The sequence below is a fragment of the Cyprinus carpio genome, chromosome B2 (assembly GCF_018340385.1).
Source record: "Cyprinus carpio isolate SPL01 chromosome B2, ASM1834038v1, whole genome shotgun sequence".
NCBI lineage: Eukaryota > Metazoa > Chordata > Actinopteri > Cypriniformes > Cyprinidae > Cyprinus > Cyprinus carpio.
This window is the reverse complement of record NC_056598.1, coordinates 24,722,354-24,740,859: the sequence shown is the minus strand read 5'-3', so window position 1 is coordinate 24,740,859 and position 18,506 is coordinate 24,722,354. Positions and strand designations below refer to the sequence as shown.

At 36.0% G+C, this 18,506-nt stretch overlaps 2 protein-coding genes across 2 annotated transcripts; both read left to right on the top strand.

Moving 5' to 3' along the window:
- Positions 1-378: 378 nt before the first annotated feature.
- On the top strand, positions 379-7,009 carry LOC109099149 (tripartite motif-containing protein 16-like). The gene is made up of 4 exons (XM_042719173.1): positions 379-467; positions 2,453-2,675; positions 4,215-4,374; positions 5,374-7,009. Exons 1-4 carry the CDS (start codon positions 379-381, stop codon positions 5,640-5,642), a joined length of 741 nt encoding a protein of 246 aa, XP_042575107.1. The 3' UTR covers positions 5,643-7,009.
- dnaaf11 (dynein axonemal assembly factor 11) lies at positions 6,989-16,746 on the top strand. The gene is made up of 12 exons (XM_019115524.2): positions 6,989-7,132; positions 7,317-7,484; positions 7,578-7,655; positions 8,621-8,793; positions 8,872-9,047; positions 9,428-9,607; positions 9,793-9,867; positions 10,756-10,818; positions 10,992-11,061; positions 11,411-11,506; positions 12,186-12,268; positions 15,539-16,746. Exons 1-12 carry the CDS (start codon positions 7,123-7,125, stop codon positions 15,729-15,731), a joined length of 1,365 nt encoding a protein of 454 aa, XP_018971069.1. The 5' UTR covers positions 6,989-7,122; the 3' UTR covers positions 15,732-16,746.
- The last annotated feature ends 1,760 nt before the right edge of the window (positions 16,747-18,506 follow it).

Here is an 18,506-nt window from a genome sequence, read left to right as displayed (position 1 = left end):
GTATATGAATGTCTCCCAAATAATTAAAAATAAATAATAAATATATTTTAAATGTAGACAGTGTTCTTTTAGGGTGTGGGTTAGGGTTGTGGTATTTAGAAGTAGCTGTATAAAAACAATTTATGTATATGAATGTCTCCCAAATAGATAGCTAAGTTTTTCCACCTTTCAAAAAAAAAAAAAAAGTTTTAAACCGATCAAGCCAGTCACTGACCTTCAGGATTAGTTTCGTCACAGAATTTTGTGTTGCACATTTTCTCAAGTATCATCATAAGATGCTTTGAATGATCTCCAAGCCTAGTAAGGCTGGTCTGTTAAATGGGTTTTAACCATTATTCAAATGGCCAAGCTGGGAGATCAGCTAACCAGCTAAACCACATGAACACCAGCTGGACCCAACTGGGAGACCAGTTTGAACCACCTAAGACCAGGAAAGATTCAACCTACTTCAAGATGGTTTCAGCAAGGTATACTTAAAAATAGTAGGCCTACAAGTGAAATCTTTCAGCGCTACTTTGGTTTATTCCCCTCTTTCTCTTTCTTTACTGTACTACCATGTAAATAAAAAATTACCTTACATGTACAGATATTTACAGCTGCTTTTTAGCTTTATCGGAGAGTTGAAAACTGCGTTTTATTATATGCTGGGTGCATTCTAGCTGTTTTGACGTTTGTAATCAGAAAGAATATTTGAACGCTCTAACAAAAGTGTGTCAAGAACGTGCTGCATCATGCGTTTCGCACAAACAGGCGGACATGGAAAATTCCACAGTGTGTGAGCGCGCCCTCTACTGGAACACTTCTGCTAGGTTTCTGTACGACACTGTCATCTAGTGGACGTTCAACAGCAAGAGCTTAAAATTATTTTTACGTTACTAGTGCTTATTCTTTAATTGCTAGTGTGTAATCCAAATCGCAGTAGTATCTTTGTTAAACGTTTCTATATATTTAAAATCACAATTGTTTTCTTTTAATCATAAACCATGTAAAACGCCATTTTCATTCAAACTCCTTTGCAACGTTCAAGAGTCAAGAGGAAGTTTAATGCTGCGTTCCAGGTAGGTTTTTGAGCCCGTAAGTCACGACCTCAAACCTCAGGACTTTGTAGCGTTCCAGGGAAGTTACGCCAAACTGCTTCAGCGCAAGGAATTGTGGTAGCTAGATGTAAACAAACCAGCATGGCGGACCGTACGGGGCTTAAAGTTCAAACACCTGTTTGAACACGTTTTTTAAGAAGGAGTGTAATACCTTTGGATGGAGAGTGGGAAAGATAATAAAAGCAATGAGTCTTAAAGAGGTTGGGTTTGCTATAAGAATTCCCTTATCACCAGTACCAGTGTGGGTTATACCCACTGATCTATTTATGTTCTAGATTATAGACCAGTGGTTCAGACACACTTTCTCTGTTTAAATCTAGATTAAAAACACACCTCTTTGGCCAAGCATTCAAATAATGCATCTCATAATTTTGGACTGCAGTTATATCTGATCAAATGCGCATTATTATTCTTTAGCTTGGGTTAAACTAATTACTTTTACTTGGCTGGAACAGCAGCTACGCTAATTATGTCTCTATTTGTTTCTCTGTAACTAGGACTTACACAAGCTCCAGTCTGGAAACAACATACATAACTACCACATTTTGCTATAAGTTTGATTGCATAATTGCTGTTAATAGTGTTAATCGTCTGTTTGTTAACGTCTTTTATTGATTTCTCCGAACATTTCTGCCGTATGTAAATAAACTGACAGTCATCACTGATAAACTACTACTAAATATTGTAGAAACTTAATTTTCTGTAAAGTTGCTTTGCAATGATTTGTATCGTAAAAAGCGCTATACAAATAAACTTGAATTGAATTGAACTGAACAAGGTTACGACTGGAGTAGTCAGTCAGCGAAGAGCCAGTGTAAGAAAAAGTGATGAGGATGTTGAAGATCTTGATGATATTATTTATTGCAGCATAGCATTGACAAAGCATGTGGTTTCAGTGGCATCAGAATAAACCCCCAACAGGATGCTCAAACTTTTTAAACCATTACAGTCTACTACCCTTTATGTAAATGAGGTTACTTTTGTCATAACAGCTGTGGTCTGTTTGTTAATGAAGTTCAGACACCCTATTGTCTGAGATTGTTTTTGGTGTCCCAAACCTGCTCCCCCATTCAGCAGTTGGTCACCATTTGCTTAGGATGTGATCATTCCAAATGATCTCGAAACAAAATAACTGTTGACTTTCATCATCTCATTTTGGCAAATGAGCATGATCATCTATTGTGGAGTAAAATCTGGGTCGGGGCAGACTATAGTGTCTTACAGTGGTGTCTGCAGGATTTCGAGGTATGCATAGAGATGCAGATTTTTTATTTATTTATTTATTTATTTATTTATTTATGTTTTACACCACAACTGGACTGATTCTGCAGCTTCTCTCTCTGTGTATTCTAACAGCGCTCTGCAGAAGCAGCAGTGAAGGACAGTGAGAGGATCTTTACTGAGCTGATCTGCTCCATTGAGAGAAGGCGCTCTGAGGTGACACGGCTGATCAGAGATCAGGAAAAGGCTGAAGTGAGTCGAGCTGAAGAACAACTGAAGCAACTGGAGCAAGAGATTGAAGACCTGAGGAGAGAAACTGAGCTGGAGCACCTTTCACACACAGACAATCACCTCCAGGTAACTGAGATCTAACAAACAGGAGTTCAGGTTCATTTTATTTGTATAGCACATTTACAACAGCCACTAGGCTGACTAAAGTACTTTACAGAAGAGAAAATTATAAAAACATACACAAGGCAAACCAGATAAAAATATGAACAATCTGTTTAAAAAAAAATGAAAAATAACAGAATAACAGTAATCAGTACACTAAGGATTGGAAAACAAATAGGTTTTTAGCAAGGACTTAAAAACAGACAGAGAAGGGGACATTCCTATTTTTAAAGGCAGGCTATTCCAAAGTCGTGGCCCTGCCACCGCAAATGCATGATCCCCTCTATGCTCAAGTCTATTGTGTGGAACTACCAACAAAGCCTGGTCGCAAGATCTTAGGCTTCTAGATGGAGTGTATAAATGAAGGAGTTCAGAAAGGGAGACAGGCGCTAGGTTATGTAAAGATTTATAAACAGAGTTGAATTTTGAAGTCTATTCTCTGATGAACCGGCAACCAGTGTAGAGATCTGAGAATTGGAGTGATGTGTTCATGTTTGCGACACCAGAAGAAGTCTGGCCGCAGCATTTTGGACTAGCTGAAGACGCGCAATCTGATATTTAGATATACCGCAGAATAAGGAATTGCAGTAATCTAGCCGAGATGTAACAAACGCACGAACAGCCATTTCTAGTGTTTTGGGAGTGAGAAAGTCTCTGATTTTAGACAGTAGGCGAAGCTGATATAAACTGGATCCGATAACGGAGGAGACAAGAATACCTAGGTTTCGCACCTATGAAGAATAAAAACGGATAAACTGTCCAAATTAGGGCGTATATACTGAGAATTCTCATTAGAACCGAAAACAATTACTTCGGTCTTGTCTTCATTTAGGAAGAGGAAATTTTGGGAGAGCCATGCTTTAACCTCCTCTAAGCATTGCTGAAGAGAGGTAATCGCTTCGGAATTGTTTCTTTTGATTGGTAGATAGATTTGAGTATTGTCTGCATAGAAATGAAAAGAGACACCATGTTTCCTTAGAATAGAGCCTAGAGGTAGCATATAGAGAGAAAATAGAGAAGGGGATAAGATAGAGCCTAGCAGAAGGTCAGAGGTGCAGGGAAAGAGGTAAAATTACCCTGCTTCACTAAAAACGTTCTGTCAGACAGGTATGACTGAAACCAATTAAGAACTGTAGCTTTTAGACCTACCCAGGACTCTAGTCTGGATAATTGTGTGGAGTGGTCTACTGTATCAAAAGCAGCCGATAAATCAAAAAGAATAAGAACCACAGAGTCTCCAGAATCAGTGGAGAGATAAATATCATTTAACACTCTCAAGAGGGCAGGCTCAGTGCTGTGAGCAGACTTAAAACCAGATTGAAAAACCTCAAATACAATTACTTGTCAAAAATTTTTGAAGTTGATCCAGCACAATTTTCTCCAACACTTTAGAAATGAATGGTAAGACAGGAGAGTGGTCTTTAGGAAGGGAAGAGCATGTTGTAGAGATCAAATGTTTCTGTTTCTTTATCTGGTGTTTCTCTTGTGTCTGTGTCTGCGTAGAGTTTCCAGTCTCTCTCTGTTCGTCCTGGATCTTCAGACTCACCCAGCATCACTGTCAGTTCTCGTCTCTCTTTTGATGATGTTGGTAAATCTGTCTCTCATCTGAGAGAAAAACTGGAGCATGTCTGCAGGGAAGAGATAGAAAAGATATCTAGTAAAGGTATAACAGTAACCTTTTTTATGAGTGAAATGTCATGCATATCTTGTATGTAATCATGTAATGTATGCATATCAATAATGTAATATTTTACTAAAATACAAAGCATATCAACATCTTAACATGACATAATTTTGATATAGTTTTTCTTTAAACAGTATGTGAATTATAATAAAGAAATGTTGTTTTCCATAGTAAGATACACTGACATCATTACCTCTGAACCCAGGACCAGGGAGGAGTTTTAACAATTATAACTATTAACAAACAAACAGTCATACACACACACACACACACAGAGAGAGAGAGAGAGAGAGAAACTAAAAAACATTTAAACCCACTCTGTAATGAAACTCAACAATCAGAATGAAATAATAAGCTCCATACAGACTCATCATACAGACTCATAACTATGAGGCATTAATATTTACATGTACATTTAACAGATGCTTTTATCCAAAGCAACTTACAAATGAAGACAATGGAAGCAATCAAAATCATAAACATATTTTTTAATTATATAATAAATAAAAAAAGACAATAGATTTAGTTTTAGAGTTAGTTTTTTATATACATATATATTTTTTTAAAATATTAGTTCATCAAACAAGTTTCCCATTCCATATAAAAATTTATTTAAATTAAATATTTAAATCTTCAATCTTGTAATCAAATCAGTTATTTTATTTTATTAATGAGTCAAATTTGTGAACACAGATCTTCTACACTCAAATAATTTGTCTTAAACCTCTAACTAAAGGAATTTGATAAATACAAACAGATTTAATTTCCATTGTGAAATTAAGTTAACTCCTAGAGAGACTGACAATTCATAAAATCACAGTTTTATCAGGTCAGTAACAGAGAAATTCACATGTAGCCTGCTTTCTTAATAGTCTTACTGACCATAAAAATCTAAAAGTAAGATGTAAAGTTTTATTTTAATAACTGAAATGTAGTTTTCGTGATTTTGACGTGGTTTATATGTTCTGTCTCCATCAGATTTCCATCAGCTCACTCTCGATCCGAACACAGTGAATAAAAGCCTACATCTGTCTGAAGGGAACAGAGTGATTAAATACACTGACACGGACCAGCCGTATCCTAATCATCCAGACAGATTTGATCACTGGTCACAGGTGTTGTGTAGAGAGAGAGTGTGTGGACGCTGTTACTGGGAGGTGGAGTGGAGTGGTGGGGTGGGTATATCAGTGTCATATAAGAGCATCAGCAAAAAGGGACGGGGAAATGACTGTGGATTTGACTCATGACTCAAATGAAAGAGAAACTGGGGATGTCAAAGCTAGTGTGCATGTCTTGAAACTCATATAGCAAAAATAATGTTAAACTAACCTTAACCACTTTAAGTTTGTTTCATTATATGAATTAAATACTTAATTTCCAAATGTAGGATAAAAGGGGACAAAAATTAATAGGAATTAAAAAAAAAAAAAATAGGTAAAAGATGTTTAAGTTTAAGTGTCACTGCTACATACTTTTTACCACATTGTAAACGGAGACCCACCCCCGGCACTCAACATAAACTGGTCCGGGACGGGTATGTATGCCCATATCTCAGCAAAAATCAGACCAGCCCTTATAGTCCGTAATCGGGCCGAATGTGGCAAATTGTGCCGTGTCTCAGTGCAAATCGATAAAGTGACACCTGAGCCACAACTTACGATCATAACACCGGTTTTTCAGCACTACTTTTGACATTTGTCAAGTAAAAATGCTGCTGTAATTTGTGCTTTTTTCCCCCTTTGTTTCTCTATGATCCTCTATAATTGAGAGTAATCACCTTCGTTTACGCAATTTGTGATTTTTTTTAATTAATTCATTTTTTATTTTTTTTTACATCAAACGTGTAGTCTGATTGTTTGCAGTTTAACGGAAGGTGGTATGAAGTAGGATTATTATTATTTTTTAATTATTATTAATTTGATTTTAGTTTTACTTATTACTGAAAGTTTTACTCTGTATGTGGATTTGGCATAGATGACTTATGAATCTTTCAAAAACAGCAAAATACCTTTCTAAAATACAGCTTACCAAATGCAAGGGCTACGACGCTCTGCTGTGCTGTGCGGTTGATCTCATAGCTCCGCCCCATATATAAATTATGCAAATATCCGGGCGCAACAACCAACGGTGACGTCCCAATCTGAGCATGAATTTAACAGTAATTTATTTTGAACAGTTACACATAACATTTACTGCTTATTTAATGTTCTATATCAACGATATATAATATTTTTAACATTAATTATGGGACTAAATATTTTGAATATTATAAAAACATTTATTTAACAAATATATATAATATTCAAAAATATTATTGGAATTTACAGCCAATTCTGTAAGTTTTTAGACAAATTTTAAAAACTTTTAATGGTTTACATGCAGTTCCCCCAATCCAATCATATCCTTCACTCAGCATCTCCAAAATCAACATGCATGGTTTTTCTTTGACTGTTATTGTTCACGCTGACCGCTAGGTGGCAGAGTTGCAACTTGAATATAAACGGAGCAGCTAGAGCGCAAATATGCCTCTGTTTTGTTGATAAAAAGCCGCTTTACTGGTTGTTAATTTGTGTCTCATGATTACATCGTGCTAGTTAAGATTAAGATTGTTCTTGTCGAAATAAATACCGAATTATTTTCCAGTTCTGGTGTTTTGCAACACAAGCACGAGCTTCTGCAGCGTGCCCGTTTCTATAGCAACGAATAACACACCGGCGCAAGCAAGTCATGGTCCGCAGTAAGTGTTTTATTCCTAATATAAAAACTATTTTAATGTATTCCTATAATAAAGCGGTTATTGTATGCCTCTTTAAATATATGATAATTCTTCCCGAATAAACTGTTTTATACAAAAAGTATAAAATGTTTTGCGGTTTAGCTGGTGGTAAACTAATCCTCTCTGTCCCTCGCTTTGTGATCAGTCAGTGAGGATCTGATCCGCCGCAGAGCAGAACACAATAATGGGGAGATCTTCTCCCTGGAGGAGGTTTCCCTCCATCAGCAGGACATCGAGAGGATCGAGCATATCGACAAGTGGTGCAGAGACCTCAAAATCCTCTACTTACAGAACAACCTCATCCCTAAGATAGGTAACTTAAGCAGACATTCCTGTACGTTACATATCAGTGGAAAAACAAATAAATGCATGGCCATTTATATTGCTTTTAATTCTGTTTATGCAGAAAATGTGGGCAGACTAAAGAAGCTGGAGTATCTAAATCTGGCACTGAACAACATAGAAGTCATCGAGAATTTAGAAGGTGATTGTATTAATAAATTGTTTGTTTTTCATTTTTGCATTGCATATGAACATATTACCAACTGTTTTAGTTTTTTTTTTCTTACACTTTTTGTGTAAAATTATATATATGACATATTAATATACTACTATTTATTTCTTATGCTAAATTGCCTGTGATGCCCCTCTTTTGTAACTTGCTTTGGATAAAATTGAACATAAGTATATAAGAAAAAACATAAAAGTAAAGCAATTGGTATCTGCAAGCAAATTGTGATAAACCTTTTCTCAGAACCAGATATTATATTATACATTTTTATATTACAAGTTATTATAATATCAATGAGATACTATTGCAGTTTTATTATTGTGAATTTGGTAAGCTTTAGTAGTTTTTTTTTTTATATATATATCTATATGGTAATTTTTGTTTCAGTTTTAGCTTGAGTTTTTTTAAGTACATCAAGTTAAACTAAACGAAAATGATGTTAACTTGGAAAGTTTTTTTTTTCTTTTGTAATATTTTATTTTATTTAAGTTAACATTTATTTTAAATCAACAAACAATTTTATATGATATTATTTTAATTAAAATAAAACAACCCAAAAAAAAAATAAAGAGATTTTTTTTTTTTTTTTTTTTTTTAAGCCAGTTAATGATCTTTTAACCAACTGGTCCCAACATTGTTTTTAATGAATGTGAAGATTCACATGAGTGTCCTAGTAGAGCAAACTCAAGTGTAGTTTATCATGATTCAATAAAATGTTCAAATGCTTAATTTTACCAGTATATATATTTATGTGTTCATCATTTGAAAATTAATAACTCTTTTTTGTATAATGTTTTTCTTGAAAAGTGTGGTGTTATATAGGTATTTTGTTGCAAATATACTGTATTACAGCTCTAACCAGGCTTGATTTTTGTTTCAATCAGTTCATGTGTATGCATGGAACTGTAATATATATGTGTGTGTGTATTTGTGTGTAGGCTGTGAGAGCTTACAGAAACTAGATCTGACAGTGAACTTTGTGGGTAAGCTGAGCAGTGTGGAGTCTCTGAAGCAGAACCTTCATCTCAGAGAGCTCTACCTGGTGGGAAACCCCTGTACTGAATTTCACGGATACAGACAGTATGTGCTGGCATGTCTGCCTCAACTACAGGTACTGCACTGTGACACACATAGAGAGAAATTTTTAGCCTTGCGCTATTTATGAACGATTGTCTTTTGTGCTTTGCAGTGGTTGGATGGGAAAGAAATTGGGCGAGGTGAGCGTATTCAGGCCCTGCAGGAACTGGATGCAGTGAGGAGACATGTTTTAGAACAGGAAGCGGATTATATAGAGAAAAGAGAGGAACAGAAAAGGAGTGGTTTGAAGGAGACAACAGAAAAGCAGGAGGATCCTCAAATAAATCAGTGAGTGTCTTTAAGGTAGCTGAAGTTTGGATAATTGAATTAAGAGAGCAAAAAGACAATTTGGGTTGCATTAGATGAACTTTGAACCCTGAAAAGATTGTACCCTGAAACTGATCTTTTTTACACAGGTTTTACACACAGGTTTTATACTGATTCACCCCAAAACTCCCTTTTGAAAAGCTTTTTGAAGGTTCTTGAAAAGCTTTATTCACAAATAAATAAATAAATAAATAATCCTCATATTATAATTTATTTTTATGAAATTTCTGTGAATATGAACATACTATGGTGTATCGTATAAAACAAGGTTTATCTGCTTTAAACCAGACCTATGCATTTTTCCTTTGATAAGTCTTAACTGTGATGATTATTTCACACAGATTGCTCTCTGAGAACCAGAATGGGACCCATCAGAATCCAGAATCAAGCTCCAAGGCTCACACAGACGCCGAGGATAAAGAGAAGGAATTTTGGGAAAAGCCGTGCCCATTCACTCCAGAATCCAGACTAGAGGCCCATCGCCATCTGGAGGACAAGAGGAGGGCCAAAGAGAAAGAGAGGTACTTGCCAACTGAGAAAAAGAGGACTGAAATCACTGTAATGGTATCTACATCTAAATATCCCTGTGATGCCCATTTCTTAATCTTTACATTTTTATGAGATAAAGGAGAGAAAGACATTAAGCTTTTGCATGTTTTTCCTGTAAACAGCTTCACTTACAACAGTCAATTCTGTGTTTCTACAGAGAGAAGCCTAAAAACAAAACCCTCAGAACTCTGATCACTGCAGATGGACGAGTGATGAACGTCAATGAGCCCAAGTACATGCACAAAAACGCACATACACACACTACTCCTGTGTAGCCATACAGTATGTCAGTCCAGTCCATTTTGCAGACCACCCCCACTTTGACAGGAAGAAATTATCTGACAAAGCAGCCAAAGCATATTTTCTTTTACTTACTGATTATTTTCTCAAACAAAAGCAAGGGATATTGTTCTGTTGTTCCGTTCCCACAAACCTTGTTAGTCACAAACTCTAAGGCAAAATTTGTTACCTTATGAACATGATTTTGTGTTGTGCTGGACAGACAAAAAAAAAAAAACCCTGGCTACAATAAATTGAGTTGCAGTCAGAAGCCAGCTCTCACATTTTAAATTGTAAAGAAAAAGACAAGCTCAGAATCCACAATCCAAAAGGAACAATGGAAAACCTAAAAATTCATAGTGAAAATCCAAAATGCAAATGTACAAAAACAGGCATGAGCTCAAAATTCAATGAGGCAATGCAAACAAATTACTTATCCAAAAAAGATACAAAGTGGTCACTGGAACAGTAAGTCAAAGGTAAAAATTGGCACCTAATGTGTACATATTTGTACCTTTTGAGGGGGTACCACCCAGTGACAGTTGTACCTTTTTTTCTGAGAGTATGGGCAGAATAATGTGCAAAGTGGACCAGAATTTATGCCAACCGTGAAAAGTCTGACTACATGAGACTAGGGCTAGCAAGACAGTCAAATTAGCACTAGTGATAACTTGAATCTGTTTTTAGTGAGAAACAGGAAATCAACAAAAGGTAAGATGGCTAAACTATGTCACAGGAGAGATACAGTATATATCATTCATCAACCAAAGATACATACTCAAACACTACAGTACCAGCTTGAGTTTGGTAATATTTATTTCATGTGATCTCTACCTCAAAGGTTTGATTTCAGTCTCACTGAGGATGAGAACAACTGCATGCTTTTGGATTTACATGTTTACAGGTACAGACACACTCACTCACGCTGGCTCTTGTCCTCGGCACAAAATGATCAAGTCATGATTTAGCAGTATACTTTCTTTCTTTCTTTGAGTAAACTTGGAGTGTATTTGGATGTCATTTAGTAACTTTTCTCCTAACAGCATCCACTCTCACATGGTCTCTTCTGTGCCGTAGGCATATGGACACCTCACTGCTGGATGTGGATGTTCAGCCAACATATGTGAGAGTGACCGTCAAAGGAAAGGTAGACTATCCATCTTTCTCTCTCTCTCTCTCTCTCTCTCTCTCTCTCTCTCTCTCTCTCTCTCTCTCTCTCTCTCTCTCTCTCTCTCTCTCATCTGATGAGTTTGACCTTTAAAGCTGATTACCCAGCAGTAAATCTACACTCTTTATTCTGCCTCAATTTCCTCACGAATCTGCCGCAGACCAGCACAAGTAACGGTTCTCGCCTCACCACACCACTGATGTTTGAGCATGTGTGCGACTGATCTCTGTATTGATGGATATGCATTTATGACTAGTGATACTGTAGATCACTTTTACAGTGGCAAGTGCTTGAAACCCCACATTAATAAAAGTGTGTGTGTGCGCAGGTGTTCCAGCTGGTTTTGCCTGCAGAAGTGAAACCAGACAGCAGCACAGCACAGAGATCCCAAACCACCGGCCACCTGCTCCTCATCCTGCCTCTGGTACAGCTCACTACACCTAAAACCCACCTTTCAAACACCATACTGATGTCTTTGAACATAGTTTTCAGTCCAGTTTTCATATAGTTTATATAGGGTTTATTCCTACATTGATGCTGCAATGCTGCAAGGAAACTTGTATATTTAAATAATGAATTTGCCATGCCGCCAGACATTTTAAGATAAATAATTAAAGTGAGGAATATGATTGAAAATTACACTAAATGTGAAAGAAATGTTGGGCATTTTAAACACTTAAAATATAATTTTCTTAGACATTTATGTGCATGGCTGTTCAAAAATTTAAGGTTGGTAAAATTTTTAATCATTTTAAAATTCTTTTGTGCTCACCACAGCTACATTTGAGCAACAATACAGCAAAATAGTAATATTGTGAAATATGATTATAATTTAAAATTACTGGTTTATGTTTTAATATAATTTACAATTTCATTTAATCATGCTTTAAAAAAAAACAGTGTTTATGTATGTCAATTACCTACTTGAAGTGCATTGAAACTAGAATGGGAACCTAACAAACTAAATATGCTGGCTAATTGCTTTCTGAAAGTGTAGTAGAATTATAAATTCATTTTTTTCAAGGATAACTTTTTGTACACAAATCTAGACTGTGTAAAACCTGTCCTTGAAACCTGTTCTGATGTATTTGATTTTTTTGTAGGCACATGGAGAGATTAAACCGAAGAAACCCACTGCCAGGCCGACCAGTGTTACCAGTAAACAGAATACCAAGAAAGAGACCAGGTAATTCACATAATGCACATTTGTTCATGTCTTAACAGTGTTATTATGATCCTCCTGATATCACTCATAAATGTGGCCCTGGTCAGGGTCTGGGTTAGTTTTAAATCCTGCTTCACAAATATACAAATCAGAATTCTGCTAAATATCTTTTGTATTCCAAGAAAAAAAGAAAAATCTAGCATTCAAATGACATGAGGGTGAGTAAGATGGTGACAGTACTTTAATTTCTGGGTGAACTATCCATTCAGGATGACAAAAAAATCGAAGTTGTGTCCTTGAGCAAAACACTTAACTGCAGGTCACTGCAGGGACACTGAGCTTCTTATTAGGAAAGTGGCTATGAAGCTAAGTTTGCTAAAAGACTAAATTGCAGTATATACACACATACAAGCTTATCTGCATTATAATTGATCTCTCTTTATACACCTCTCTCCCTTTCTCTCGTTTTCTCTCTGGCGTTTACAGCGGCTAGGTCTTGTGGGGTCACTTTCACACTGAACAAGATCCCTTGGGTGTGTGCAGGCACCTCTAATAGGTCTTAATGCATGTTTGCATTAACCCGTGTGACTGTGGAATTAGTTTGTTGAGGTTTTATTCCATTGTGCGACTGTGTGTCTGTGTGTGTCCTTCAGTTGGTTTATCAGCATAGTAAGTGAACACTGGGGTATAACATTAAAGACCTAATAAAAATGCAAATAAGATGCAAATAAACCAGTTACTGTCATTATGCTCACAAACACACACTCTTCTGCCCTGACTCCATCCTGATGGATGACATCATCTGAACCTGATTACTCCTGACCTCTGACACGCTGGGAGGTCAGATGCACTTGCTCTTATATACACACACACGCACGCTTGTGTTATTATTTACTGAGACCCTCAGGTCCAACACACACTAACACACACACAATAACGCACCTGCGTTTGTGTACCTGCCCCTGAGGAAATCAGAGCACTTTCTGTAAATCATCTGTGTGTGTGATAACGTTCCCACTGAGGCACTGATTGGCTCGGAAAGTACAGCAAAATCGCACGCTATCAGTAATTCAGAGTCCAATCAGGTTTCAGCTGTTGCACTAATGAAATTTTTAGTGATTTATTCTTAAAGCATGAGAGAGACATAAGTGGAGATAAAAAGAGTGACTATGATACTGTACTATAAATAATATGCTATGTATTATTAGTGTTATTGTGTAGTCAAAGAGTTCACCAGAAATCATTAGATTCCTGTCCTAGCACAAAGTCTAAATAAAGCCCTGCTGTGTGTTAAAGTCACAAGCATTTCGGTTTGAGTCTACAGGATGTCAGGGCTGATTTATCTGCTATCAGGTAATAGGTGGTACTGGCCATCACACTGGGATTTGTGTTTCTGTGTAAGAGGAAGAAAGCTGCAGCGCCCGGACCACTGTTATTTTGGGGAGACCTGTGGTAAAACATGATGATTGTGGAGAGCAGTAGTGGATTAATGGACATTTATCAGCTTACCTCACTGCTTAGTGCTTGTCAAGCAATGACTAAACATGGTTTCCATTCGCTTTTACTTTCTTTATCTGCACCGAGGATCCATAATGAGCCATTAAATTAATGAATTAGGGACTTTAAGCAAAAAGCTGCTGATGGAATGACAAGGGCATTCTGCAAAAAAAAAAAAAAAGAATAATAATAATTTATATTGCACATATTTGATTAACTTCTACTTTGTGATGTTGTACTGTAATTGTGCACAGGAGAAAAGCTCTTTTAGGTAACAGATTAGGTAACATTGTTTAATGGGATTTAATCACAGTTAGCTATCATTTAAAGGGATAAATCACCCAAAAATGAAAATTCCTTATGTTGTCCCAAACCCATTAGAACCTTTGTTCACCTTCAGAACAAAAATTACATTTTTGATGAAATCCAAGAGCTTTCTGACCCTATGAATGATTAGATAATAATCATTAGTTAGATAATAATATTGATTTAAAGTCATCCTGCACCTCCCTTGATAGTTTGCTGCTGAGGCCCCCTACTGGGCCCCGGCTTCCTTGTCGAGAACCACTGGTTTGGTTACATATTACATATTAGATTTAATGAAAACAGCATTCTCAGTGCATTTAAATTTTTAGTACATGATGCATTTCTAAGGGAAATAGAATACTTAGCAGAAGATAATAGCAGGCTTTTTATGTATTTAATTGGATTTGATTGAATCATTAAGACTGCACAAATGGTAATAAATAGTTATTAAATGTTGCTTTCCTGTATAATGACCACTAAACTGTATTACTGACCATTGTCCTGGGCTGCATTTCCCAAAAGCATTGGTGGCAGTGGTTTACAATCTACTTATGCTTACGATACTTTTGGGAAACACAGCCCTGGGCAGTTCCTATTGCACATAGCTGTGATAGTTTTATGTCTCTCATTGTATCGCTCTACTGTGTCTGTATTTTCAAATAATGAAATAAATTTAGCTTAGATCAATATTTCAGGAAACTATATTTATGTATTATTATTTACACAACCGTATGTTATGCAGGATGATTTGTAGTGCATCAGTTTTTACCGCAGAATAAATCCCTTTAGGGTGATTATTTTAATATTTTACAAATTAAAAGGACAGTCTATCCAAAAATTTTAATTCTGGGTTTCTTATTATTTTAAGGTTTCCTTGTTACAGCGTAATTATACATTTAAATATTGAGTAATATTAATTAACTACATGTACTTACTATTTGGTTAGGGTTAGGACTAGGGTTCAGCTTAGGGTTACTTGCATGTAGTTATGCATATTTTATTGTTAATATAATAGTAAGTACATGTAACCTATAACGTGATCACCTTAAAATAAAGAGTTTCCAAATTCTGTCATCATTTACTCACCTTCATGTCATTCCAAACCTGTATGACTTTCTTCATCGAAGACGATATTTTGGAATAATGCTGGTAACCACTGACTTCCATAATATGGATAAAAAATGCTGTTAGTTTACCAACATACTTCAAAATATCTTATTTTGTGTTCCACAGAAGTCATACAAGTTTGGAACAATGAATCATGCACAGTAAGAACGCAGTAAGATTTATTCAGAAAGTAAATAGAGTCAAATGTGTCATGTAGGGTGCGTCTGTCTGGTGGATGTGATTTGGCAAAGAGCAGGTGGGAGAAAACGACTTTGATTTTGCAGAGATTGTGCTGACTGAACAGTTGGACTAGAGTTATAGACTAATAAATTACTAAAACGCAACAAAACAGCAATCTCAGTCAGATCTGTCTCTCTGCAGGCCAGTGCCAGGGCGTGAATTATTGGAGGTGGATCCCGGTCTGGCTGGGAGTCTGGCCAACATTGTTCCCAAAGGAAAGGAGTCTTCCCACAAGCCCCTGCAGCTCTCGCAGCCTCACCAGCACTGTGGCGTCGAGGAGAGGCCTGTGTCAAAGGACTTCGTGGACGATCCAGAAGTGCCTCCACTTATGTGAACAAGACAGAGAGAGAGAAAATATGCTATGATATGACACAGCAAGAGAGAATAAGCATAATCACACTCTCTGCTGAGCTTGTGGAAGTGTGTGTGTGTGATGAAATAATGTGAGATATATTTAGTTCTCTTCATTAGACGTATTGTTAAGCAGATGAGCAAATGTCAGTCTCATTAAAGCTTGCTGAATATTTCACTGCTGCACATCTTTCACTTTCAGTGTGTTCTCTCTCTCTATCGCACACACGCACACACAGATATTCATTTAGTGACTTACAGTCATGTCTGTCTGATATAAAGAGGCAGAGACAAAACTAAATTGCTCCCATTATAATCAATGAAGCTGTCTGCAATGGAAATTCCTGTTTTTTTTTTTTTTTATTCAGCTGATAGACACTCTTTTTATTTTTGATGTGCTGCACAAATTATTTTTCCTTGAAATGATTTTAGTTATGAATATCATATGTGTACAATTTATTGTTTTGAATTTTAGTTGTTATATGTTCTACTTTTGATGGTTCCATCAAAGCCAGCTTGTGATGTTTCTGGCCTCTGCCCTACTATTTTAGATCATCATTTGTTTCTACTACAAGTAGTCATTAAAATAAAATTGTGTAAAATTATTTTGTCTTATACATAGTCACCTCCTTTATTTCTGTAGTGCTTTATGCAATACATATTGTTTCAAATCAGCTTCACAGTGATATTAAGAATCAATGGTGCAGTGGTTCTTCAAATATGAGACAAATTCAAACTCTTAAAAAGTCAATGGTGTATTTTATCATACAGTTTTATTATATTCTATTAGAGTCCAATAGCTGTGTAAAGTTAATCAATTGTGAAACAAGTTCAATTCAGCTATAAGCAGCTCTATGGAAGGCAACACTATCAGTTGAATGTTAATTCAGTTTAGTTCAATAACAAGTGTCAATGTTGCTAAATTCATTTATCACCATACATGCCGCCTTGTAGACCTCTTTCAAAAACTAAAATAAAAAAATTAATGGTCACTTGCACATGGCTAGTTATTGTTATTCAAGATCTGTTTAGTCAGGATTTCTTATCACAGGCTTAGAGTCAGATGTATTGTTGTGCTGCTTTCCCTGTCTTTCTCTTTTCTACTTTTTTTCTTTTATGTGTTGGAGGAATGTGTGGATATGTGTTGGAGATGCCTGTGAAGGTAAATGCTGGTTTGTGTGTGTGTTTGTGCAGAAGAGGTCAGATGTGTACATAACTGCCAACAGATGAGCTCATTTCTCTGCAGTATTTCTATTTTCAGGAAAGCAAAAAGATATACTCTCCCTATAGTTCACACTCCTTACAGCTCTCTCTCTCTCTCTCTCACACACACACACACACACAACAAAGGTCAAACACATCATAGTACAAGCACATTCTTTACAGCTCACACTCAGGGTCAGCAGGTACACAGCTTTCCTCAGTGTTTGAGTGTTATTCTTCAGTATTGTGTCTGTGTCCTTTCCCATGCTGCTTTATGTGTCTACAAGTGAATTATCGGTGTGTGCAGATGGGCTGTGCAGGTTTCATCTTCATTTTTATTAAAAACTCCTGTCAGCAGATGAGTAATTTACAATCCTGCTGACATTTAAACACCCCTGTGCTGTGCTGGACTAAATCTTATGAAAGCCATTTTAGAGATGCTTCAGAGAATAGAGTAAACCCATTACACTTGAAGGAGCACCATTTAGAGATGATTTTAATTAATTACTTTCAGGCTAACCAGATTCTAAAAAATATACAGTGGGGGCCAATAGTCTTGGTTTAAATGTTGCTTTTCTAATGTAATACAACATTTTTTCTCTATGAATTATATTATCAGCATAAAAAATTTAGTGAAAAGTTAAGTTGAGAAATGAACATGAACGTCTTGGTTGTGTGTCTCAAGCTGCATGAACTCCACAAACTTGATGATGATATTCATGTTGTAACAATGTTATAATTTGAGATAAGCCGAAGAGCATCTTGTGTTTCAATGGAAGCAGGAGTATCTAACAAGAACAAAAATTTGATTATTTATTGACTTCGAAATAAGTCATAAATACACTACCATTCAAAAGCTTGGCGGAGAGTAAGATTTAGTTTTAAGAAATGAATACTTTTTTCAGCAAGTGCCAGTAAAAAAACATTTATAACGTTACAGAAGCATGTTTCATTTTTAAATAAATGCTGTTCTTTTAAACTTTCTATTAACCACAAAATCCTGAAAAGATGTGGTTTCCTCTATGCCTCTAACACTAGCTTATGCTATTCGTTTTCTATTCTATCTGTTTTTATTATTATAGTACAAAAAAACAAAAAACCTTGCTATGTGTATGCGTTAAGACAGTGGTTTTCAAACCAGTCCTGCAAGCACCCCTAGCACCTCGCATTTTGTATGTCTCCCTATATCTGACACACACTTCAGACACAGAAAACTCTAATAACTAGCTGAACCAACAGGACCGGTTTTAGAGAAAATATGAGTAAATAAATCGAGACATAAAAGTCACTGTATAACAGAAAACCACTGCGTTAAGATAACTGAGACTTGTTCTTTTGTAGATTTTGATCGTTTCTATTGTCCTCATTTGTAAGTTGCTTTGGATAAAAGTGTCTGCTAAATGACTAAATGTAAATGTAATATTTCCAAATATATTAAGCAGCAATTTTTTCAGTGTTGATAATAATAAGAAATGTTTATTGAGCATCAAATCAGCATATTTAAATTATTTTCTCTGAAGACTGGAGAATAAAGCTGAAAATTCAGCTTTGCCAT

Coding starts and splice junctions, on each gene's coding strand:
- LOC109099149 (XM_042719173.1), top strand. CDS start 379: ATGAACACCAGCTGGACCCAACTGGGAGACCAGTTTGAACCACCTAAG. Junction 468..2,452: donor TTCAAGATGGTTTCAGCAAG/GTATACTTAAAA, acceptor TGTATTCTAACA/GCGCTCTGCAGAAGCAGCAG. Junction 2,676..4,214: donor ACACAGACAATCACCTCCAG/GTAACTGAGATC, acceptor GTGTCTGCGTAG/AGTTTCCAGTCTCTCTCTGT.
- dnaaf11 (XM_019115524.2), top strand. Junction 8,794..8,871: donor CATGTCTGCCTCAACTACAG/GTACTGCACTGT, acceptor TGTGCTTTGCAG/TGGTTGGATGGGAAAGAAAT. Junction 11,062..11,410: donor GAGTGACCGTCAAAGGAAAG/GTAGACTATCCA, acceptor GTGTGTGCGCAG/GTGTTCCAGCTGGTTTTGCC.